Consider the following 25,398-nt stretch of genomic DNA (forward strand, 5'->3'; position numbering starts at 1 on the left):
ATTGCAAATGCATGTTCATCCAAATATGTTTTTTTTTTTTTCAGGATGATGTTCCTGAAATACAAGAGTTTTTCCTGGTGAACATAACTTCAGCCGTGCTTATGACAACACTTGCCACAGATCCTCAACTTGGTAAGGCATTACTTTGATTTAAATAAACAATTGTGCTCTGTTATATGTATATCGTGCTATATGAATAATTTATTATTTCTCATAAACATGTTCTTGGCTAGAGATTGTATATTGCACATTATCAGGTAATACCAATATATTTGCTCTTAAGCTTTGCTGTAATCGCTAACCTGCAGCTTCTGAGACATAGCTGTGCCTTGTACGTTTATGGAGTTAGCTACTGTTCTTGCATAATTCGAGCAGTTCACTTTATGAATGAGTAATTTTAGAAAGTGATGAGTTGACAGAATAGGTCCTGGAGCCTCCGAGAACACTATGGGCATACTGCCTGGAGACACTCGGTAAACACACAGCCCTCTTTTGGTAACAGTCATTATGCGGCTTGGATGGCCAGATTGATGCTTTCCATGATTGAGGAAGCGAGGGGTAGTGGAGTAGCACTGTGTGGTATAAAGAGAGTAAGCCAAGCTAAACCCGTAGCTGGCCTCCCAGAGCCTCAGCCACGGAGAGAACAGTAGACTCTGAGGAGGTCATAAATCAGTCCAACATAAAGACTTGCCTTAAACTCCCAGCTCACTTTGAGATCCTTTTTGGCGCGATTACTTTGCTTAATTGCAGCATAACAAATGCTGATTTTCCGCTTCTTTCTTTAGGTCTCTAGATGTCAGTTGTAGGCTTGCTGCCTAAAGATATAATTGTAGTCATAGTACACAGAGGAAATTTCTGTCAGATCAGAAATCATCTGGCAGAAACGTCCACTGCAGAGGACATATTTCAAACACTTAGATTTGTTAAATGAAATTGTTTTTGTGCGTGTGCTTTATAGATGTTGCTGGTTTGGTGGCTGAGATCATCATTACAGCTAATGATGGCATTAGAGGTGTCATTGAGTGGACTAATACAATGTAAGAATTCTTGCTTTTGCATCTTTATATTGGCTGTGATCACCTTTGATTTTATACGTGTATTTTTTTAGGTATGAAGTTGATGAAACAATAGGCTCCATGACTTTAGTGGCGTACAGGAACAAAGGCACTTATGGAAACGTCTCACTCGTTATTAATGCACAGAATTTAGAGGCTCAACTTGGGTTGGATTACAACATCAGTGAAACGGTAAGGGCATATTCAACTTTCTGATAGTGTAGAGCAGAACATTTTAACAAATTATATGTCCTTTAACTTTTACTTCACCTACAGACTCTGTACTTTGTGGATGGGGAAAGACTGAAATTTGTAGAAGTACAGATCAATGATGATGCTCTTCCAGAGAAAGCTGAGCGATTTCAACTGATATTGTCTCAACCGTCCCAAGAAATGGTGTTGGGCACCAATACAACAGGTACACAAACTGGTTCATAGATATTGGTAAGAATAAGAATTATTATGTGTCCAAAACAATATACCTTTTTCTTACAGCCACTGTGAATATCCAGGCCAGTGACGATGGGCATGGTGTTATTTCTTTCAACACCAGTGAGCACTTTATTTTAAAAGAGCCCACTGCTGCGTCTGGGCCGGGTGAGAGTTTGGCCTCTTTCTATGTTGTGCGTAACCCAGAGGAAGGTGTATATGGTACTGTGACTGTTCAGTTTTCCATCACTAATGCAAACGGCAGCCTGGCGGACAGCGACGTGAGCCCTGCACAGGGGGTTGTTGTGCTGGAAGAAGGAGTGAGGTTTAAGGTGGGACACGCTGGCTACTTAATTCTGTATTATTGTTGCCTTTACTACTAAATATTCTCTTGTGTTAGACCCTGGAGGTTCGAGCAGTTTTGGATGCGGAGCCTGAAGCAAACGAAACCTTCACAGTGATTTTGTTAAATCCAACTGGAGGTGCCAGACTTGGAGAACAGCTTGAAATATCGATCACCATTTTAGAGAACCTTGCACCATCGGGTTTATTTAGAATTGGGCCAACTCTTAACAGGTGTGCTGGGTTGCCATTACATTTCCAGAAAGAAAATGTGTAAATATCTGCTAAGAAAATAATTGCTTTCTGATCAGAACAAGGACGGAAGTAGTGGCTGAAGAAAGCAGAACTGTGTTTCTCACTGTGTCTCGCAGTAATGGCCTCGAGTCCGCCGTCAGTGTGGAATGGGAAGCAAAATCTGCCACTGCTATAGCTTCGGGTAAATTCACATCTTCTTGCTTTACATCTTGGCGACCCAAAGCAATTCAATGTTTATATTGTACATGTTTTTCTTACAAACATAGGGGGCCCACTCTCAATAATTGGTGTTTATCAGAGTTTTGAAGACAGCTCAACTGCAGCTTGGTGCTTAATTCCCAGTGACTTTTCATCTCCTCTGCTAATGAGACTGGACAAAAGGCCTGTCTTTGGATCATCACACACATTGGCCACACTTTACCAGTGGCAGGGTGTTTTTGTGCCTGTCATGGTATGAACCAACATCAGTTTTCTTTTCATTTATTTGTCTTCTTACTGTCCCATTTTATCGATCCAGTCTGTTAGGATTCAGAATCCAAACTCCTGTGTTGGTTTTGCACACAATGGCTCCACCTACATTGGAGTCACACACACTGGCCTTCCTTTCAGTCCTGCTGCCAATCTAAGTATCTTTAAACTACACCAAGACCTGAATATTACAAGGGTTTGTATTGTTTTCCACAACACAATTTTGATACTATGATCTATTTGTCTTACGTGTTATGTATTAAATGTATTTCTCAGGAGCAAACTGTTGGGATAGAAACATCTGATGTCAAACACCTTTCTGTTGATGGCAGAAACTATGTGATAGCATCAAGTCAGGTAACATTTAGCCCTATGATATATATACAGTATTACCTTTTACTAATGTTTACTTGCCTTTTGCATCATTGGTCTATCTCTTTTTCCAGATCTTTGTTTGGACTGGAAGTACCATAGCTCTCTCCCAGACTCTGGACTTTGAGCAAGGCATTGTCAGTGTTACCACATTCACAGAGGCCGGTGAGCTGCACCTCCTTGTGTGCACTGACAGTGAGACTGACAGCTGCTTCATCATGAAATGGACCAATGGCAGGTTTCAGGACCCACAGCGGCTGCCAGTGACAGGCAGAGGCGCTCAGGTGGAGCAGGTCAACACAAGAACCAATGGCACCCTCCTCCTGGTTATGATAACAGGTATTTTAGTATTATTGTCTTGCCTTATACAGTCCAGGCCAAGTGCAAATGCTCTAAGTACTGATAATATGATAAATTCTTATGCCACAAAGGGTCAAAAGGCAGTTTGAGCCTTGTGCTGGTCTCAAAGTAATTTACATTTTATTGCCCCCATATAGAGATGTGTTCCTCAATTCCAATGGGGCATCCCTTAAAGAAGAATTAAATAACTTGTTTGCTCAGTAACTTGTTTACCTTAATAAGTCCTTTCTGTAGTCCCTCTTAGGGTAATACAAGTGATAATAGGATGATGGGGGGTCTGAGGTGCAATACACACTAATAGAGTCATGAAGAAGCTAACAGGCTAACGGGCAAAGCTAACTGCGGGCTAGCGCCACTTAAACAGTATTTACAGCTAAGTTTGAGTGAAAAAAAAATATCTCCATTGTGCAATTAGATGTACAATATCCCTCTCTTCCTTTGTCTTTTCTGTCAGCGTAGTATCTACTCTCACGGACAATTAATTAGTAAAAAAACGCGACATGCTACAACACCTGCAGTGGCGCTTATGGCCTCTAGGGGCATGAGTTACTTCATTCTGTTTTAACAAGCAGTGGGCAGTGAATCACACATCACCAGATATTAGGTTTGTTTGTTTGTTTGTTTGTTTGTTTGTTTGTTTGTTTGTTTGTTTGTATACTTTATTGTCCCCGTAGGGAAATTTGTCCTCTGCATTTAATCCATCCTTCGAGGCAACCCGTAAGGAGCAGTGGTCGACGGCAGTGCCGCGCCCGGGGACCCATCTCCGTGATGTGGAGCCAGGCTGATGGTCAGAATCACCTGGCTGGAGGATTCACCTATTGCACATGTTTTTAGTGTTAGGGGAAACCGGAGTACCCGGAGGAAACCTACGCAGACACGGGGAGAACATGCAAACGGCCCACAGAAAGGCCCCGTCCTGGTGGGAATCGAACCCGGTCGGGAGTACCTGGCTGTTGGTTTTGGCCTATTGTACATGTTTTAGTTTGATGGGGAACTGGAAACCCACCCACAAACACAACATGTAAACTCCATAGAACTCCATGTGTTCGAACTTGGGACCTTCTTACTGTGAATTGAGAATGCCAGCCACTAAACCATTGTTCCGCCCAGCCCAGATAAATTGAGTGGTGAGCAGCAAAAAGGACACATATTGAAAGATGAGTTGCTGTCCACAAAAAGTAAAGGCAAGGCATGTTTAGTTATACCGCACATTTCGTACACAAGGCAACTCAATGCACGTAAAGTCTCTATAAATAATTATAAATAATAGTAATAAGTACAATTTGCAGTAAGGGAGAATATGTGACAGTTCAAGGGCACATCACATGCATTTTTGCAATGATTTGTATATTTTTAGTTAGTTAGCTTAGTCTGAGTTTAAAAATAGTAAGTGTCATTGGGCAACTTTTGTGGATTTACTGGAAAGGCCTCAGCCTGGAAGAGAGCAGAACCTCAAAGGTTGTAATTTGTACGACTTGGGTGTGGTAGACAGACCAGTACTTTCTTCACATAAACATGTTATTTTGGCATCGAAGAACATGGATCTTTGTGTGTGTCTGTCTTTGCACAGGTTCTGCTCCCTCCTGTGAGGTGTTCAAACCAGGGCAAACTATAAAGCATCTTCAGTCTATTCCTCACCCTGACCTGACCTCCGTGCATGCCTTCAGTGATGCTTCAGGAGCTGGTAAGGATCACTATATGTCTTTTAAAGGTTCTCAATGAATCTACTATATCCTTTGCTTTTAATTTCCTAATCTTTTTGATCTTTTTGCATACCAAATATCCTTTTCCCGGGACAATAAAGGTTATGACTGATTGATTGACCGATTGCTTTTGTCTCAGCTTTTGTCGTCCTGGCTGGAAGCAATAGTTCATCGCTCTATACCTGGAGGTCAGACGTTGGCCTGTTCACCATGATCCTGAGGGCGCCTCCAGCCAGTAGCTTTCTTTACCTTTTGGTGCCGTCCATAAACACCACCAAGACTCTCCTGGCTTCTACAGAGGACAAAAGCTCCACTATTTATGAATTAACGTCTGTCTCCCGCCACTCTGACTTCATCCCCAGGTACCAACAGTGACACTAGAAAAACCAGCAAACCCTGAACGCTTGAACACTTTGCGCATGTTCTGTTTTATCTGTAGTTTTGGGGAGTTGCTCTTCGCACCAGGCGTCAGCGAGTTGGAGATTGCTGTGAATGTAATTGATGACGACATCCCAGAAGTGGAGGAGTACTTTTTCGTTACTCTAAAAAATCCAAAGGGTGGAGCGGAAATTGGGTTTGGTGGGCAGGTCACGGTCTTTGTCCCAACCAATGACGATGCTCATGGAGTCATTGGATTTTCTCCTGTGAGCACAGAACAACATTTATTACTAATTCTGCTGTGATTTACTATGATATGATGCATGTTTTTGTTATTTAGAAATCTCTTTCTATTGAAGTTGAAGAAATGATGCAAGATTATCAAATATACCTTACTGTGGAGAGACAAAGAGGCACCTTTGGCAAACTGACAGTTCAATGGGCTGCGAAAGGCAATGTGACAGACATCAGACCTGAATTAGGAGTGGTATGTTCTGTGTTCTGTGTGTACATTACTACAAATGGAGCATGTTTATGTATAAAAAATACTTATTATGTTTTCCTCATACAGATAACATTCGCCCAGGACCAGTCAGAAGCCAGAATCCCGTTGTCTGTGCTTGCCGATGGTATCCCAGAGCTCACTGAGACTGTCACTATCACTCTCACTGATGTAACAATGGAGCTGCAGGACTTAAAAAATGCTGCTGTCATTGACGAGCAACTTGCTCAAGCCGTGATCACCATCTTACCAAATGGTTCTCCGTATGGGGTCATCGGGTGGCATCTGGACTCCCAATTCACACAAACAAATGAGTCACAGAGTAAGTTTTTATCAGACAAATACAAAACAAATAGTATAGCAAACCACTGATGAAAACGCAATTAGACGAACAAGAAAACTTTAGAAAGCATGTTTGTACAAATAACCATCTTTTTGTTTCCTTTTTTGTTTCCTTTATTGAACACAGGGGGTTCTGTCAATGTGACCCTGTCCCTCGTCCGGGAGCAGGGATCTCTGGGTGATATTGCAGTCCATTATGAAACCAAACCTGCCTTGCATTTACCTCTTTCAAATCAAGCCAGTGCAGGAGAGGATTACATCAGCAAAACTGACACCATTATGATACCTGAGAGTGCTGCTGTTGCTATTATTACAATTACAATTTTACCTGTAAGGAGCACTCTATATATACGTTATGTCTCCACATTGTCACTGTTTGTGCTAAACTTTGTTATTTTAAGGATGACATACCTGAGCTGGATGAGAGTTTCTTGGTAAATATCACACATGTGGAGCTGGTGAGGGGAGCTGTGGGTCCAGGTCAGCCCAGCGTGAAAAGGCCTGGACTTGAAGTTGCAGAAATCACCATACTGGAGAATGATGACCCTCGAGGGATTGTGCAGTTTAATCTTACAGAGGTCAGTAGTGCAAAATGTATTGTTATTGCTGTATTAGGTGATGCAATATACATATCACAAGAAGCCACAATATCACTGAGGTCAAAAAGCATGGAGAAAATCTGCAGACGTTCAGTTTTAGTTATGACATAGTTCCATTACAGACTTATTTTGATCCCAATGTAGTATTTTTAAGTTTAATTTTGACACACACAAAAAACAAATTACTAATTTAATCAATTGCTTTTTTTTTTTTTTTTGAAATGTATTGGAAATGAAAATGTTTAGTTAGTAACATAGTTAGTAACCTTCAATTCAAGTCTATTCAAGTCAGTTATTTTTTTCTCATATCATGCAGCCAACAATTACAGAATAATGCATGTTTTTTGTATGTTTATTCTGTCAATAAATTCGCAGGAAATCCCAGGCGGAAAGTTGGCTCATGAGTTGCCACCACCTGATAATGTCGTCCACCTCTCAGTTATGAGACTCGCCGGCACAGTCGGAAGAATAGTCGCATACTGGGAAGCACAGCCAATTACAGCTCAAAACAACGATTTCAGTCCTATGTCTGGCAACATCACATTTCTAGATGGCCAGGTACGAGACAGAACAGATGCCAAACAAATGTAGGTTGTAAAATGACTTCTAACCTAACATTTTTTGTTTTGTTAAAGAGTAAAGCAGACATTTCCATCACTATTGAGGACGATGATGAAGTGGAGCCGTCCGAGACCTTCAGGGTGACTCTGCTGCATGTGATCGGGGGTGCACGACTTGGAGATTTCACATCTGTAGTTGTAACAATACCTCCCAATGACTCACGATTTGGACGTTTTGGATTCCTTGTTTTGGAGGTTGGTTTTTCAGTCAACGTAGCAACAACAGTGAGGTAGATGATCAGATTTCCTTGTAATATGCTGTTCTTGAATGGTCCTCTTAAAGGTTTCCATCAGTGAGCCGGAGTTTGTGGGTGACCCAGCGGCTGTGGCCTCTCTAGTCGTGTTACGCACCTCTGAGGGTCTTGGGGCAGTGACACTGAGGTGGCAGCTTGACCCAGGAGCAATTGAAGACCTTGCGCCTCTAAATGGGACCATCAAATTTACTGAGGTAATAAATGAGTAAAAAACCTATAATAATACATTGTGTGATATGTTTGCAATACACTGCTGTTTTTCATCATTTTCATACATTATTTATCAGCTTATACTGCTCTGGAATATTTTCAGATTGAGTCGAGAAAGACAGTTGTAATTCGAGCCCTTGCGGACAGTGTCCCAGAAGGAGAGGAGCACTTTAGGGTACAGCTGTTTTCTGTGGACAGTGACGTCGTCATTGACCCATTAAAAGGTGGTTTGTTTATGTTTCATTTTGTTAACCTTTTAACCCTCACCTGAACCGAGTACACTTTCTCGTTTGGCTTTACCCAAATCTAAAAGAGTCTTGAAAAAAAGCGTCAAAACAGCAACAAAAACGAGGATGAAAACACTATAAAAAGTGACGAAAACGCATTAAAAAGCAAAGAAAAAAAGTGATGTTAAAGCAAGCGACAAAAACATGAAAAAAACGTTCCAAAATGTGACAAAAACACAGCAACAATGTGACAAAAAACAATCACTTCTGTAGGTCTTAGTTTTGATTTTAGGATTTTTATACTGCCTCGGGCTTATATTTTGCTACATCTTTCTGTGTCATGGGCAATACATTAAATTTGCCTCATCACTAATTTGTGTTTCTTTCCAGGCATTGCAACAATCAGCATAAATGCCGACAAAGCAGCCCTGGGGATTGTTGGAGTAGCCGAATCCTCCAGGAACGTACTTATTGGAGAGCCACAAGGACTATACAATGGGAGTGCTGCTATTGGGTTAGTGAAGCTTTAATCCCAGCTCAAGCTATATTTTATACATTTCCACGCGCTCTTACATTACTGTTGTCATCCATCAGTCTTGTGCGAGGTTCTCCTGCATTCGGGGAAGCTTTGGTGCACTGGAACATCACCCCATCAGTCCCCTCTGAGTTTGAGATGCTCTCTGGCACTGTGACTTTTAAAGATGGAGAGTCCATAGCCACTATCCATTTAAAAGTAATTCCTCCTTGAAAACAACATTATCTCCCTCATCCGACTGACTATGTAACACACTCTGGTCAATTTTATCAGGCGGTAGATGACGATATCCCTGAGGAGCATCGAGAATACAAACTTACACTGACACCGGGGACCCCAGGACTTGAGATAAGTCCGATAGCGAGGGAAGCGAGCATTACAATGGCAGCCAGTGATCACCCGTATGGCAGATTCACGTTCATTCAGCGTCAGGTCACGGCATCTGAAGAGGAGGGAATGGTACGTTTCACTAAAATGAATTGCATGAGTTACCGCACAGACTTATGTTTTCACTCTGTGTAACATTCATCAGGTCAATGTGACAGTGATTCGGGCTTTAGGAGCTCTTGGCAGGGTGTGGTTGAGCTACGAGACCTCGAGTGGCACAGCTGTCAGCGGACTGGACTTTCCTCCAGCCTCAGCCCGAGTACTGTTCAGCCCGGGTGAAATCTCACAGCAAATTACTGTTCGTATCAGTGACGACGACCTGCCAGAGGGCCCTGAAACGTTCCTTCTCAACATCACTAAAGTGGAGCTGGTCAACATGAGGTAAAAATCACTTAGAGCAACCTGTGTAACCCGTTGCCTGTGGAGACTCAGTCATACTTTAATCAACCACATGCCGCCCCCTTGTGGACAGCGGGGTGGATTACACTCTTGGAGAATTCGGCCTGCAGCTTGACCAGCCTCCTGAGATTGGGGACGTGGCCTCACTCTCTGTCACCATATTAACAAATGACAATGCTGAGGGAGTCTTGGAGTTCAGCCCAGGCTACATCAACGTCACTGGTTAGAGGAATAATAAATAAATGTAACCATAGACCCTTTCGCTGCTTATCTCATCAGTAACATCAGCTGGAGGCAGGAAGTGATCAAGAGAAATAAGATTAAACTAAAACTGCTGATTGTAAGTGTAAAACTACAACTAAAATATGTGGTCCTGTTGTGGCTTAAAGTGCAAGAACAAGAGGAATGACATTTGTGACGATAAAATAAGGTTTATCTGATATTTCCAACAACAGTTAGACATTTTGTTTATCGTTACTATGACAACAGCTAGCTTCCCGCCTCCAGCTAAGCCCGGAATGTTAATAAACAATTAAAGGGTCTATTTAACCATTATCGTCCACTAATGGCTTGATTGTTACATTTCAGTCGAGGAGGATGTTGGCTTTCTTCTTATCCCTGTTTTGAGGAAGGTGGGCACGTATGGAGTGGTTTCAGCTCAGTATGTTTCCAGAGGGCTGAGTGCCACCGCAATGAACGACTACATCTTACATAACGGCTCACTAAGCTTTATGGAAGGACAAAACACCAGCTACATAAATGTCACTATTGTAGATGATCTGGACAGGTGAGACTAATTACAATACATACATCACAAAAGGCATTAACAACTTTAAACTGATCCTATCTTATATCACATTTTCAGTGAACCTGCGGAAGTGTTTGAAGTTGTGCTGCTGAGTGCCGCAGGTGGAGCTGTTTTGGGTCCGCAACATGTCGCAAGCATCACCATTGCGAAGAGTGACTCCCCGAGCGGCGTGGTTCGCTTCGTCAATGAGAGCATCATAACTTTCGCCAACCCGAACTCCACGATGAGAATAAACCTCGTTCTAGAGAGAGCAGGAGGTTTTGTTGGAAATGCTACGGTGTGTTAACCTCTTAACCCCCACCTTAACCTAGCACATTTTCTCCAGTTTGGTTTTACCCGAATTTAAGGGCAAATAAAAGGCAAAAAAGCAACCAAAAAAGTACCAAAAAAGTGACAAGAATGAGATGAAAGTGACAAAAACAGGACAAAAAGGCAGCAAAAAAAAAAAATTGTCAAAAAAGCGATTAAAAAAGATGAGAACACAGCAAAAACACTTCCAAAATGTGACAAAAATGTGCTGGAAAAGCAACCATAAACCAATGAAAAAGTGACTAAAACACGACTAAAGAGTGATGAAAAAGCAACAAAAAATCTACAAGAAAAAGCAACAAAGAGGTGACGAAATGCAACCACAACATGACAAAAACCCTGTAAAAAAACATTTAAAAAAAAGTTACTATCAGTTTTGTAGGTCTTTTCTCTCAAGTGAGGTGTGACACTGGCCTGTGAGCTCCAGTCGAGAGGCTTTTAGATTTGGGTGAAGCCGAACTGGAGAAAATGTGCTTGTTAAGGGGGTTAAAGTCACATTTTTATTCATTGTTCTTGTATTACACTGCCACACTCTTGAACCCACTGTGTGCCAACACTACAAAGCTTTCATGGTGATGATTATTTTTATTTTTTTATCGAACAGGTTGCTTGGATGATTCGAGGCCCAAACAGTGACAAGCTCCTTCCTCCCATCAACACAGATATCAAAGAACCCGTAAATGGGACTTTCTCATTCAGAGACGGCGAGGAAAGCACATACACAATAGCGCTACGTATCCTTCCCCATGGAGAGGTGGAAGTGGAAGAGATCTTTGTGGTGGAGCTTGTGATTGTGTCTGGAGAGATGGACGTCGACTCTCAAGCGGGAGCTATACAGTTAAAGGTATTTTCGCGCTTTTAATAGCGATATTGTAAATGCAAGAAAAAGCTGAAAGTAAATTGTTTTGATGCTACACAGATTGAGAAATTTGGAGACCCAAATGGTATTGTTCAGTTCACGGAGGATGCCTTAAGAGAACGTGTTTACAATGAATCCACAGAAGAAGAAGGCCCGGCCAATATTACCCTGATCGTCACACGAAGAGAAGGGGTCATGGGGAATATAACAGTAGGACAACAGCTTTATTCAATGCAAATGAGAAAACATTACTTGGTATTCACTTGTATTCACTCTCATTGTTTTACATAGGTTCACTGGCAGATCAAAAGTGATTCTGACACATCAGGCGACTTCTTAGCTCTAGCTGGTTCAGTGATTATTGTCGAAGGCCAAAGGGACACAGACATCGTCCTCAGCCTGTTGCCGGATTCGGTGCCTGAGCTGGAGGAACTATACACTGTCCAACTCACCAGTGTGGAAGGTGGCGCTACGCTGGATGCTAACCCATACTTTACCAACGCTCGCATAAGGTTGTCACGATACTTTGTGCATTCATTTCATCTTAATTTTTACACTGATGTTTTGTCAATATCTTTTGCTATTAGGGTGCGGGCGAATGATGACCCGCATGGCATTTTTACCTTAATCCCAGAGCATCAGTCCATTGTGATAATGGGTTCTGGGGAAGAGGCCAGAAGAGCTTTGATTGTGAATGTGACACGTCTGGCAGGGCTCTTTGGCAATGCTACCGTGGGCTACAGGATCAGAGGAGGGATAGACATTGAACAGATACTACAAGGACAAGCGGAGGGAAGAGTGTTGTTGAGAGATGGAGAGGCCTTCGCTATTGTAACTGTGCCGATAAGCAGTCAGGTAAGGCTGATCATTAAAACTCATATATATATATGCAATAACTCTAATATATGCTTTTGTGTTTTATGCAGGCGTTTTTGCCTTTGGGAGAAAGTTTTATCGCAGAATTAACTGAAGTCAGGCTTGTAACCCCCACTGTTGGCCCTCCGCCCGTTCTTCATCATGCAGACAGTGTTGCTTTGGTTTCTGTCCCAGAGGAAGCTGCCAATTCAGAAGTGAGAATAAAGTTTTTCAACAGTTTCTATATTTCTCTACGATATTTACACTGAAAACTCGCACTCGCTGATGCTTCATCTTCCCAGGTCGGCTTTGCTTCGGTTGCTCTTAGAGTTTCAAATATTGACACCGGGGCATGTGAAGCAACAGTTGTTCGATCGGGGCTGTTTGGGAACATCACAGTCCTGTGGAAATCTGGGCACCCTCCTGGACTACCTTCTCCTGGTTTCAAAGTCGGGGACACAACTCCAAGTTCAGGTAAGACAGTGATAGTTCTTTATATTGATTTTTCAGTCTATATTAAAGGGATATTTCAGGATTTTTTTATTCATGCAGTCCTTACATTTGAAGAGTTTAGTGGTTCTAGGCTAGTGCTAGGCAGGTGCATGTCTATGGTAACTAGCCTGCATTAAAAACAGTCTGACCCAAGCACAGTGCACCTAAGGCAAATCAATTATAACACCAGACTACCGATATAAATGTCTGTGTTGACTGAATATTATTTTAATATAACCATTTTGCATTTAAAATAACTTTTTTTTGAGCAGCATCAGCTTCCTGGTTGTAAGCTACGCAGCGGTGGAGTGATCTGCTAGGTTACCACAAATAGTTTGTTTATCTGCAGCCGGCATTACTACACGTGGAATTCACAAAGAAGCTTTCTATCAAATATGGCAATGTTTGTTTTGTTTGTTTGTTTGTTTGTTTGTATACTTTATTGTCCCCGTAGGAAAATTTGTCCTCTGCATTCATCCTTCGATGCCGCTGGGGCAACCCGTAAGGAGCAGTGGTCGACGGCAGTGCCGCGCCCGGGGACCCAGCTCCATAATGTGGAGCCAGGCTGACATGCACTAGCCTAGCACTAGTCTAGCAAACTACGCTCTTCAAAATATAAGGACAACATGAATTTTAAAAAATATATATCTCCAGAAATCAGCAACACTCTGGATAACTAGGAAATGAGGCCCTATGTCAAAAATCCTGAAATATCCCTTTAATACAATTTCGGGGGTGGGCGTTTATAAGCATTTGCTTCGACCACTCCTTTTGAGCAGAATATGAACTGATAAACAAATAAACAAATAAACTAAACTAAATACAATGCCTCATTAATGTGACTTTTTGGGTCTTTCAACTTGCAGTTGCATTTCATATTTTCTTTTCTTTCCTTTTTTGTTAAGGCTTACTGACCTTTGTCCATGGCGAACGGGCAAAGACCATATCTCTGACAGCTGCAGCTGATACAGTGGAACCTGCTGCGTATGCAATTCATATCACCAATGCTGATACTTCCAGTAATGTAAAGCTCAGGTAATATTCAGCCATTCAGTGATTCAGCACAAGGAGTCAGCTTAATTTATTATTCAGAGAATCCATTTATATCTGAATAAGGAGTAAGCAACATAATAGATCCTCTGGCCCCATGATGATGTTGAGAAAGATGATGATTAGGCACAACCAAGAAACCAATACATGCATTTGATCTTGTTGTATCTACAAGAAGAGACAAAGATATATCATCGAGCAAAGTTGCCCACCGCTGTCCTAATATATATCTTTTTTTCTGTGTATAGGTCAGGGTTCACTGTGGCAGAGATTGAACCCCTCGGGATATACCAATTTGCTTCAGATTCTCGTCGATTAGTCATTTCGGAAGACATACAGACCATCACCCTTTATGTCCAGAGACTGTACGGCTCACGTAGCAACAGGACGCACTTGTATTATCAAACTCAGGAGGACAGCGCAACAGCAGGGCAAGACTTCACACCAGTGTCCAATGGCCGTTTGGTCTTTGAATCATTTCGCCAAACTAACGCCTCTTTACAGCTTTCCATACTTGACGACTCCCTTTCGGAACCGGACGAGCACTTTAGTGTCAACATCACAGGAGTCGACATGCCGTCTGTGGACTCACTTTGGACTGATGCACCTCCGCGCGTCAATCCACAGCATAGTTTGGCCACAGTCACCATTTTGGCCAGTGACGTGACAGGAGGGGTGCTGAGTATAGGGCCAGAGCAAGTTCAAGTGAAAGAGGACAGAGATGATGAGACGCAGCAGGAGCGCAAGGTGGTCCTGAGGGTGCGACGGTCTGACAGTGCATCTGGCTCTGTGAAGGTCAAAGTGCAGGCGTATGGAGGTGTGTGCTGGTTTGTTCACTCCACTGTTTGACTTTGAAATAGTGCTTGTCCTTCAAACTTTTGGATATTTCTACATCAATGCCTCTCTTGAAATCACTACTTTTATAGACCTAAGATAACAGATAGAGAGATGGATTTGTTCTATTCAACTTTATTACACTACAGGCCCAATTTGAAATGCCCTTTACCTTTGAGATAATCCTAAAAAAAACTGAAAACTGTAAACTTGCAAATAAACCATAAGGCATACTTGAATAGCTTTCATGCTTTTATCGTAGATTGACTGATAATCTCAACCCTGTAATACAAATTGGCCACATGATGCTATTTTCACTTTATCAGCACATTATTTTTCTTCTATCATCAGACGGAAGTACAGCACCTCTAACCTTTGCTCCGGGACCCGTTGGGACACTTGCCAAAGAGGGAGAGGACTTCCGCTTGACGACCACTGAAGTGTCATTTGAAGAGGGTCAGAATGAGACGGAGGCAGTCCTCTTCATACTGGACGATACAGAGCCAGAGGGAGCCGAAGAGTTCTTCATTTACCTCAGTGATCCTGAAGGCGGCGCTCAAATCACAGACCGTCCAGTGCAAGGCTTCAAGGCTTTTGTCAGGATCACCATTCTCGGTAATGACTATAAATGTGTTGTAGTTGCATAGAATAATTGTTTTCCAGTAACTATTTCTAATATGCATTCTTTTTTCTGTGTATGGCAGGTAGCGACTACCATAATGGTGTTATTGGCTTCAGCCTTAACTCGCTGCAGGGCAAGGTCTTGGATGAAGATTCAGAGAACAGGACAACTCTGCTGTATGTGCAGAGACAAGAAAACAGGTCATTATCCAAACAAAAACAGATTCAAATATTTCAGGAGATGTTTTTGCAACTATTATTAACTATCAATGTGTGTGTTTGTAGAGCTTTTGAAGACGTGCAGGTTTTTTGGAGAGCTACTTTTAGCAAAGAATCCTTTACCCTCGACAAAAATGGGGTCAACCTAACTACGCAGCTGGTGCAGACTTCAGGGACTGCCTTTTGTAAGAAAGGAGAAGTAATCTGTGCCTTTATTGTTGAAGTTCAGGATGATGAGGTATAGTTAGTACAGTGGTAAAAAGCTATGTTTTTATAAAGCATGTTTGCAAACAAATATGTATTTGTTTCTCTTTAGGAGCCTGAGTTTCAGTCCTGGTTTTTAGTGGAGATATTTCAAGTTGGAGACGGTGCTACAATTAATGAGACGACTCAATTTGCCAATGTTACTTTAGCCGAGAGTGATGATCCACAAGGCACTGTGTTGTTTGCTGTTGGCCATAGACTTCCTATTGCCACAGTGTCCAGAACTCAGCTAATCCTACAAGTCCTTAGACAAGGCAGCACCTCTTTACCCTTGTCTGTTTATTACCACACAGTGGTAAGTTTGTTTTTCAGATTATTTGGGAAGATTTTAAGACACATTTTGTGCACTATAATATTTCTTCTCTTTGCATAAACAGGAGCTCCCAAACATGGAGATTGTTGGCAAATCATTTATTTCACCTGCTAAAGAAGGGATGGACTTTCCTAAGCAAGAGGGCTTTCTACACTTTGACACTGACCAATCAGCAGCACCCCTGGAAATTGTTTTAACACCTGAAGAAGCCTCTTTGTTAGCCACACCCAAGCGTTTCCAGGTAGAACTCTACAACGCCACTGGTGGGGCCAAAATTCATCCTAAGTTTGGACTCGCAAATGTGACCTTGGTGTCCAGTGATGCAGCGGCGGTTTTGTGGAACTTATTGGACCAGTTACATCAACCTCTGAATCATAATATTCTGGACAATGTGCTACAACAACTGAACGATGAGGTCACGACCTCTCTGACTGAAGAGCAGATGATTGCTGTGGTGGAAGCATTAGAAAAGGTAAGGGAAATCAAACTACAGTAAAATGTGTTTTTTAGAAAGATATTGGTTGATGAAGGCCATTCATTTGTTGGGTTGTGCTGATTCCACACTTCTGAGCTGTCTCTCAAAATGAGTACTGCTATTGTCACACTGATGCTCATCTATATATTGGTCGTCCATATATAAATTTGAGAAGACAAAATAATTTGAAAACAAACAACCACCTTATTATGAGTATCAAAAAACTTGTACTTGTTGGAATACAAAAAATCATTTACACATCATTTGCTTTGTCTTTACCAGGTTCTCACAGAAGCAGAGAGGACACCTTTACGAGAAAAAGGCCAAAATCTGACCTATAGTCTCTTGTGTGCCTTGGCCAACCCCAGCCGATCTGACACCAGAGGCCACAGCTACCTTGCAAAAGTGACAGAGAGATTTGCCTTTTCTCTTCTGACACAAAGCCGTTGTGAAATGTGAGTGTAGGCATTTTTATTAGTGAGTCTACACATGCATAAATATGGAGTCACAATGTAACAAACTCTTCTCTGTTTTTGTAGAGGGGGTACCATCTTGAAGACATGCCCCTTCATTTCCATTTCTGCCTTCCAGTGGTATCCAACTCAGATCAATGGATACAAATTCAGAGGGAATAATACAGATTTCTTCCAACTTCCTGAGTCATTGCTTACGGTGCCACCAGGGGTCACTGTGGACTGTAGCTACCTCAGTCGTATCCAGCTAACTGAGTTCACAACTGACCACTGGTTTCTCACCAATGATACGCTTTCAGCACTTACTGGAAAGGTAAAAAAAATTATATATATAAAAGGCTGTAGAACAGGGGCCAAAATCAATGCGATTTTTTTTATTATTATTTGTTTTACATTTTAAAGCATGGATTTTCTGTTTAGGTTTTTTTGTCTAGCCTTCAAGACAGAATCTCGGGACCTTTAGGTCACGGTATGGAAGTGGTGTATCGTATCCACACCACTGGTGAGCAAGTCAAACCTGGCCAATCTCTGTGCCTTCTCTGGAATCACACCACTGCTAGGTAATGTCCCACACCAGTATCACAGTATTTGATATCATGTGGACAAGACACAGCAATGAATCCTGTTGTTGATCTCTGTTTGATAGCTGGTCGTCCGACAGCCAGTACTGCAGAGTTGTGATGGAAAGTGGGAACTATGTGGAGTGTGCCTGTTCCCACTTCTCCATATACTCAGCCTATGCAGAGATGGCTTCCCTTGCATCTTACAATGAGGCCTTCTATGCATCTGGATTATTATGTATATCAGGTATTTACCACAGAAATGTCTATTTCATTCTTCCAACTGCTTTTACCCTATGAACCATCGCGGTACATGCGCTTCTCCAACAGGGGTCTCTTAGTCATTCCTAAAGTCAGTACACACACTCACACGTCTTCCAGGCATCTTTCCTGTATGGCCCTCGCCTCTGAAACAGCTGAAGGAGCTCTGGGCCGCAGAGAACATTCATATCTTTAAGAGCAAGACCCACCTATTTAGTTCAGCTTCAATTATAGCCTATCTATTAATAAACTAAAGGAAAAATATTTAACAGGGATAATTGGATTTTTGACTCTATCCTTGGGACAGGCTATTTTACATTACAGTTCACATGAAGTGATCTGATCATTACAACTTGTGCATTACAAATATGCTAGATCAGTTATTATTAAACAGCATTTCATAAAGTAAAATATAAATACTTGGCCGCTCCTGCAGTGGTTGTTTTATTTGATTAGGCCGATTAGGTCCGGATGAGAATGTTTTTAAATATTGTAATCTGCAAAGCACTTTGTGATGTACTTCTGTATAAAAAAGGGCTTTATGACAAGAATGTGATGCCTTCGTTCGTTCATTGATTGTTGATTGATTGATTGATTGATTGATTGATTGATTGATTGATTGATTGATTGATTGATTGATTGATTGATTGATTCCGAGTTAATCTAACCTCTAGTTTTGCCTCTTGTTCTTAGGCTTTGCCTTGGCTATTATGTCCCAAGCACTGTGCTCCCGTTTCCCTATGTTTGCTGCCAAACTGCTCACACACATGATGGTGAGCTGCCTTGGAACCCAGGTAAAATTTTATTATTTTATCTCAACTACAGCATTTCAATACAGATATAAAAGCGAAATCGCAATCTGCAATATTTGGCGCTATTGCCATTTCTGTCAACATTAAATTATACACGTCGTTATCACAGTTAAAATAATTTACTGTCAATGTAAGATGTTTTCAGCACTGTTTTAAACCCCAAATGTTTAACTTTTTGAGCTTTACCCTCATACATTTAACCAATAGTCTTATGTGCAGATGAATTCTGAACAGCTTTATACAGAAAGCCGAAATGTGTAGTTGTGCACTTTTGGGATGTGGGACTTAACAACACAATAATGCTCCCTTATCCTTTTAAAAATCCAGATGTCATTGAAGCAGTGAGTGAGATAGATATGTGGCTGGAGGTTACTCTCCTCTGACCCAAACATATGCGTGTGTGCGCGCATGTGTGTCTGAGTGCAGGAGCAGTAATTTTCCACTGTTCTTCTTGCCTTGGTTGACAAACATGAGCCCCTACTGAAGCTGCGCGTCGTCGGGGAGTGACCACCTCAAACTGTTTATGGCCCAGACAGAGCCCCTGAACGTAGAAATGTTTTGGATGGAAAATTCCAGTTTAATTCCCTTGTTGTTACTGTATTTCAGCATCATTGATGTTTTACCTGGAGAGAGTTTAATATTGGTCAATAATTCATATTATTACAGCAGGTATGATTATTTTGGAGGCATAATATTGAGAATCTCTGATTTTAAATCTGACATTTGTCAACAGTAGGAAATTGGTAATAATGCAGATATAAGTATGTGACCTGTGCATTTTACCCATGCTTTATCCAGTGCGTCAGGGCAAGCTGTCAGGAACAGCGGGCATTTGGAGATCCACCTTCAGATCTTTAGCCAGGACCTTCCAATCTAAAGGATTAGCCTAATGTGCATGGTTGAGTTACAGTGGGATAATTATTGGTGTTGTGGATTTTAGCCTTGTTCGTGTCTTAACGTTGACGTGAACTGTCCAGCTCCTGTGAGCTGCTCATGTCGCGTGTGGACAACATGTTGTCATGAAGATGCACCACAGCACTCTGTTGGAAAACAATTAAGAATGGCCGTGTGATTTACTTCTTTTTTTGTAAGAACAAAACTACAACATTGACACAAAATTCAATGAAAGTTCTACAATGTACAATCCATTGAGTAAAAAGTATAAAAAGTGAGTGTGGGTGGGGGGTGTACATGTTGTCACAACCTTCAAGTGTCAACATTTGAATGTACTAACAGTAGTGACTGGGAGAAGAGCCCTATCCATAACACTGCTAGGCAGGCTTACAACATCTAATCAAATCCTAGATAGCAACCAGCACAGCATCCTCCCTCACAGCAAGACAACTGAAAATTGTCTGAGTGGAAATTTACCCAGTGCATATACTAAGTGAACATTGGTCGGGCATGTATGTATGTGTGCAAGTTTTATATAAACATTTGCAGAGCTTTAAATAATGCTTATTCAGCATTTTCAACTTGTGCACGCCTCTGAGATGATGTGTTCAAGTTTCGGTGCTATTGTGCAGTGGCAAGAGCAAATCTCCTTCACTTACTTTTAAATTGAAATTCTATAGTGACGCTTTGTCACCTTCAGTAAAATCTACTGCGTATGTTCTCAGACATGTCTAAGGTGTGGGAAAGGAAAACCTAATCATAGCTACAGGATGCAGACATTTATCTACTGTATTATGGACCATTCCCAAGCAAATGTTTACTACAGTGCTTCCTTATTCCAGTATCAGAACAGCCTCTTGTCATTTCTGATAAAAGCAGATTTCCGGTTTGTTTTGGGCCGGACTCCAGCACTGGGCGCTCAGGACATGCACACTCAACCGCTCCCCATCCTCATCCCCTTCCTTTCTGACAAAAATGGGGGCATTATAAATTAAAAGTTATTGTTTGTCTTTGTTTGTCTTAGATTAAGCAGGCTTTAGACTGACGTGCTTTTTCTTTATGATAGTAATTGAATTACATAATAGACCTCTATTAGTCAAGCCAGTTGTTAAAATAGTCAAATGTACACTATGCTACAGTTACAGTGTCCTTGATGAGATGCTGGCTTTCAGCTCCTGTTAGTGCCAAGACAGTGATGGCATGGTCTAAAGTTACATTCAACAGAGGCAGTGGAGAGCAGTGTAGGCCTCTCGGGGGACTCGTGTTTCTCTTTTTTGGACGTCCCAACACTTTACGCCACTGTCGCCCTGACGCCAGTGCTCATAATCTGATCTGACCCAGCTCTGCTCAGCACGCCAGCATCTTTTGTCTGTCCTTGAGACTGATACAGCAGTAAAACTGTATACCTTGTTTTCTTCTCTGCAACTTTCAACTTTTCAACTAGTTGTAAAAGACATTTCTGTTTTGTTCCGCCTTTGCCTCTGTGTTTCCCAGTGGAAGTGGCTTCGTACATCCGGACTCCAGAGTGACTCATTTGTTTCCCATAAGCCCACTAGAGACAAACTGAATCGTCCAACATAAACAACAAATGTCATGCATACAAATATTTGGCCATAGATCGAACTGAGTCACAGGAAGTTCACATTTAGGTGCACTTATTTTCAATGATGTTGCTGCAGTCTTAGGTAAACCTGCTGCATTGGTTCATGCATTGGGTTCATGTACGTAATGGTGACCTGAATGCTGCTCACTTTGCCCCATGTGGACTCTGGATTTTAAACTCTTATTTTTGCCAAATGTGTGTTGTGGGCCAAGAACTGCCACCATGAACTTTCCTCTATTTCCATTAAAAGCACAGCAAACAGAAAAAGGGGGTCAGCAGTGGTTTCCCAATATTTCTTTTTTACCTATGCTTCCTCGACTGTTATCTGTTCGACTTTTCGACTCGATATCATGTGTTTAGTTTTTTATCATTTTACTTTATTGACTTGGGAATGTTCACAAGTTCACAGCAACATTCATCAATGACTTTAATTTCAATTCAGTGAAGACAAAACCATTATAGTTTTGTAACACTTCAAGCTGCATGTCACGTGTCGGGCTATAGGGGGCACTGTTACTCTACAACTCGAGCCAAGTTCAACAGATGCGCGTAAAGACCCGGGTAAAGGCTCCTCTGGGCTCAGCTTTATGACTAGAGCTCTGAGAACACTGCTGATTAAGACCATGAGGCAAAAGTGAGCTTTACTGCAGCACTTGTTAAAGATTTTCCATTACTTTTATAGATTGAATTCCACATTTCAATTATAAAGAGACATACAAAAGATATCGAGCAGCATGAATTGTAAAGGTCCTTGTTCTCAACCCCCACAATGCCAATATGCAAAGAGCTCAGGTTGTGTACTCTCTCCTAGTGCATTGATTTCCCCACTGACAGACACCTTCAGCCACTTTGCCTCGACAGATAAGTGAGGTGCAAGGCAGTGGATTAAGACTTCTCAGGACCAATCAATAAGGCCTACTTTCAGGTTTTTAATTTTGCTTTGAAACTGCCTTGTTCTCAGTGCAGTAGCTCAGGGCAGTGTTAAATAACAGTGGCTGGAGCAGGGTGTGTGTTGTTGAAGGCGCTCCAGTGTAACAGCTGGTTGGAGTGTTTTTATAGCTGGGTCCATACGCATGAATCTCCGCACCACGTGTCTGCAGTCAATAGAACTGTGTGTGGAGGGCCAGACTGCTGCACTCCAGATGTGGAGGAAGGAAATCCAAGAGGCGTCCTGTTGTGAGTGTCAGCAGATGCAGACACGCTTTTGACTCGAGTGTAGATGTGAGAAGTGCTTATAGACAAAACTTATTTTATTTATGTTGGGCGTGGTTGTACATGGGGTAAGTTTGGGATCTAATGTTATAGATTCATTCATAAGGCAAACATCTGTAGATTAGCATTAACCAAACAATATTGAAGAGAAAAAAAATACAGAAGTTATTTAACAACTTCATTTGCTGTCGGGTCATTACTGATAAATACAGATAACCAATGTGTGAACTTTGTACAATATTTTACATTTTAAAATCTCAAACTTTATGGGATGTGCCAAAAATCCCAGCGGTTTTGATGACACAAGCTCTTTTCAATGGCCAGTCTCCACCCTGATACTGGGAAGACAGCATACATCACTTTCAAAGCAACAGTTCCCATATTTTACACTAAACAATTACACCAACTGGTAATTTCAGTGCCACTAATTGAACACATAACAGTCATTCCCAAGGAGACAGAAACTGCCTTTTCTTGTTTTCTTTAAGAATGTACACACTATTACAGTATTACATTGTGTACTTATGGCAGTAAATATGCGCAGTTCTGTGCTTGTTTTCACCTCAAACACGTAAAGAGGGAGCGTGTGTTTATGGGCAAACACCTGCCTCAGCAAGTCAGTCTTAGTCCGAGGTTCAACCCAAAACACAGGTAAACTTTAAACAATGTTTTGACCTTTAGCCCATGCGATAATTCACAATAGGCTTGATCCTATAATGACGTTGTAATTATGTTAACCATATTATAATGAGCCTCGCATATTTTCTTCTTTGGCATCTTCTGCCCCACTAACTGAGCATTCAGCCCAGTGACCTGCTTCTTGTCAATGGATGTGCCATAAACCTCTTCACATAAACAGCACAACCATTTGAAGCTGACATTGGTGCTCGTGAGGAGACTGGTGATGCTCGGTAAACAAAAAACTCAGTCACACACAGGCAGATATACTGAGCTCACTGGCTTAAAATATTATCACTCGAAGAAACATTGCACAGAAGATCTTGCACTTTTGAGGAATGAATGAGTGTCTTGCATTCTTGTTGAAATGATGAGTGTGAAGAGTGTGTGATTGCAAGAGACGAGAGGAATAGCTTGAATTGGATTTGCAAACGAATGCTTTACTGGTGCAATGATGGCATATCGTTCCTATATATTTTTTATATCACAGTGAACAAAGGCTGTGGAGGCTGTGGGCTGAGTCTGGAACAAGCTAGATCAGACCGGTAGCAGTTGGAGAGAAGGGGGAGGGCGCAGAGGGGAATAAGAACAAGGGTGGAGCAGAGGATGGAGGCAGGTGGGGGTAGCAGAACATTGGGGATGAGCACAGAGCTGTGCTGAAGTGATTAGGAGTGTAAATGGATGCAGTGGTAGACAGACGGCTAAGGGCTCATTCATGGAGTGATGTAATGCAGCAGGCAGTCTATTTTTAGCTGCAGCGAGACAGCTGGGTACCCAGCATCAGCACACTCAGCTATTGATCACAACAAGGATAAAAAACACCAGCAGGAAGCAACTGCAGCAAAACACGTTTGACCGAACAGTGCTCAAAATCCTCTTCGTGCATAATCTGTAATTGGTGTATTTGGAGTTTGCTTTGCATTGCATTACTGTCCTGTTTTAAGATATACAACCCACTGCTGACTTTGTGTCCACTGAATAATAGATCATATGCAGACTTAAAGCATCATTGCATATTCACATTATCCAAATTTGGTTATTGAGACAATGATTTAGGTGACTTTTCTAATCATAGATAATTCTGTCCTATATAAACATATACTTCACCTAGATTGAATTTAAAATGGAAAAAGTGCAAGCAAAGTGTGCAAAGTGCAAGCCGAGTTTCTAAAGGTTCTTAAAGGTGCATTATTTATCTTTATACCGGAAAAAAGTTGATATTTGTGCGGTTCGAATAGCGCCTTGATTTTCCATCACAGTGGCCTCTATGGTGCTCCAGGATCAATTGTTTTGAGGGTTTCTGGTAAGTTTCACTGCTGATGGAACCACCTCCGTGGTTACGCATACATTCCTATGTATACTTACCATACAGCGCTGGGTTACTGAAAGATCAGATACGCACTCATATCAACTTTTTTTTCCACACAAAAAGTTACTTAATGCACCTTTAACCAAACAAGGATCACATGAGCTTGAAGACATTTTAGCCGATGTCTAACCTAAAGATGTAGCAGGTTTTATAAATGATGAATCCTTATGGAGACTGATTGTGTCTGTTAATTGTTTTCAGAGGACACTAGGTTACCTGAATAAATGTAGTCCTTGCAATTGCTAATTGTGACCATGAAAATTGTGGGTTTCCATTTAATTGCGATTAATTTTGCTGCTTTACTACCTAATCTTAAGTATCTTCTCTATCTCAATCTCTCTCAAAATTTAGTTTCATAAGCATAGTTGATTCTCTGCGCTTTATGGTTAGGATAATGTGATAGTTGTACCTTATGAATAACAATGTCAGTTTTAGAAATCTCTCTTTGTGAAGCGTAAACAAGTTGTTGTGCATGTGTGATGATATGTTGCTGGGTTCCTGTTTTACCAGACACTTGAGCATTAAACACACCCAGTTCACAGACGGAGCTTGTATTTCGAGTAGTGCACCTCCCAGCTGTGTCAGAGCGCAGCCTGAGGGTCTAGACTGTTTGACTCCTGGTTACTCAGACAAAGAGTAGGAGGTCCAGTGCCTGATGACAGAGCAGCAGTAGATAGCCGTCCGATCACATCTAGACCTGTCTGCAACATCAGGCCAGCACCATATCCAATGAGAAACACGTTTTTTTTAATTGTCCGCCCTTTTATAATTAGCATACCCACTTGAAGGATCTCTCAGTATGTTATTAACTGAGCCAACAGGTCTCAAATGTCAGGGTTGATTCCAGCTCTAAACAAATGCTGATGAGAAAGTCAGTTTGATCAAATACTTATTATTGAGTTCCTGCTTTTACTAACAGACTTTAAAAAATATTGATTTACCCTTGAAATCTGCCCTCATGAGGCACAAATCATTGCTCTCTTCATGCAAGCTCCGAGCC

At 41.6% G+C, this 25,398-nt stretch overlaps 1 protein-coding gene across 1 annotated transcript in view; it reads left to right on the forward strand.

The window, feature by feature from the left end:
* adgrv1 (adhesion G protein-coupled receptor V1) overlaps positions 1-25,398 on the forward strand; it is a 79,742-nt gene that overhangs the window by 31,419 nt on the left and 22,925 nt on the right. The window contains exons 42-88 of the mRNA XM_079582678.1: positions 45-132; positions 959-1,037; positions 1,109-1,247; positions 1,332-1,473; positions 1,551-1,816; positions 1,885-2,060; positions 2,138-2,262; positions 2,348-2,532; positions 2,599-2,745; positions 2,826-2,906; positions 2,996-3,260; positions 4,852-4,965; positions 5,124-5,346; positions 5,424-5,628; positions 5,703-5,849; positions 5,934-6,186; positions 6,334-6,536; positions 6,608-6,784; positions 7,181-7,363; positions 7,441-7,620; positions 7,709-7,873; positions 7,993-8,113; positions 8,507-8,630; positions 8,711-8,849; positions 8,925-9,110; positions 9,184-9,419; positions 9,511-9,659; positions 10,026-10,224; positions 10,303-10,522; positions 11,159-11,398; positions 11,474-11,623; positions 11,705-11,925; positions 12,001-12,268; positions 12,340-12,483; positions 12,571-12,742; positions 13,666-13,795; positions 14,059-14,627; positions 14,996-15,259; positions 15,349-15,466; positions 15,551-15,722; positions 15,801-16,043; positions 16,126-16,533; positions 16,819-16,991; positions 17,076-17,322; positions 17,430-17,569; positions 17,656-17,816; positions 18,524-18,624. Of these exons, the coding sequence (XP_079438804.1) occupies positions 45-132; positions 959-1,037; positions 1,109-1,247; positions 1,332-1,473; positions 1,551-1,816; positions 1,885-2,060; positions 2,138-2,262; positions 2,348-2,532; positions 2,599-2,745; positions 2,826-2,906; positions 2,996-3,260; positions 4,852-4,965; positions 5,124-5,346; positions 5,424-5,628; positions 5,703-5,849; positions 5,934-6,186; positions 6,334-6,536; positions 6,608-6,784; positions 7,181-7,363; positions 7,441-7,620; positions 7,709-7,873; positions 7,993-8,113; positions 8,507-8,630; positions 8,711-8,849; positions 8,925-9,110; positions 9,184-9,419; positions 9,511-9,659; positions 10,026-10,224; positions 10,303-10,522; positions 11,159-11,398; positions 11,474-11,623; positions 11,705-11,925; positions 12,001-12,268; positions 12,340-12,483; positions 12,571-12,742; positions 13,666-13,795; positions 14,059-14,627; positions 14,996-15,259; positions 15,349-15,466; positions 15,551-15,722; positions 15,801-16,043; positions 16,126-16,533; positions 16,819-16,991; positions 17,076-17,322; positions 17,430-17,569; positions 17,656-17,816; positions 18,524-18,624 (8,838 nt within the window). The remainder of the gene's footprint in view (positions 1-44; positions 133-958; positions 1,038-1,108; positions 1,248-1,331; positions 1,474-1,550; positions 1,817-1,884; positions 2,061-2,137; positions 2,263-2,347; positions 2,533-2,598; positions 2,746-2,825; positions 2,907-2,995; positions 3,261-4,851; positions 4,966-5,123; positions 5,347-5,423; positions 5,629-5,702; positions 5,850-5,933; positions 6,187-6,333; positions 6,537-6,607; positions 6,785-7,180; positions 7,364-7,440; positions 7,621-7,708; positions 7,874-7,992; positions 8,114-8,506; positions 8,631-8,710; positions 8,850-8,924; positions 9,111-9,183; positions 9,420-9,510; positions 9,660-10,025; positions 10,225-10,302; positions 10,523-11,158; positions 11,399-11,473; positions 11,624-11,704; positions 11,926-12,000; positions 12,269-12,339; positions 12,484-12,570; positions 12,743-13,665; positions 13,796-14,058; positions 14,628-14,995; positions 15,260-15,348; positions 15,467-15,550; positions 15,723-15,800; positions 16,044-16,125; positions 16,534-16,818; positions 16,992-17,075; positions 17,323-17,429; positions 17,570-17,655; positions 17,817-18,523; positions 18,625-25,398) is intronic.

This window comes from Gobius niger, assembly GCF_951799975.1.
Source record: "Gobius niger genome assembly, chromosome: 1".
Classification (NCBI taxonomy): domain Eukaryota; kingdom Metazoa; phylum Chordata; class Actinopteri; order Gobiiformes; family Gobiidae; genus Gobius; species Gobius niger.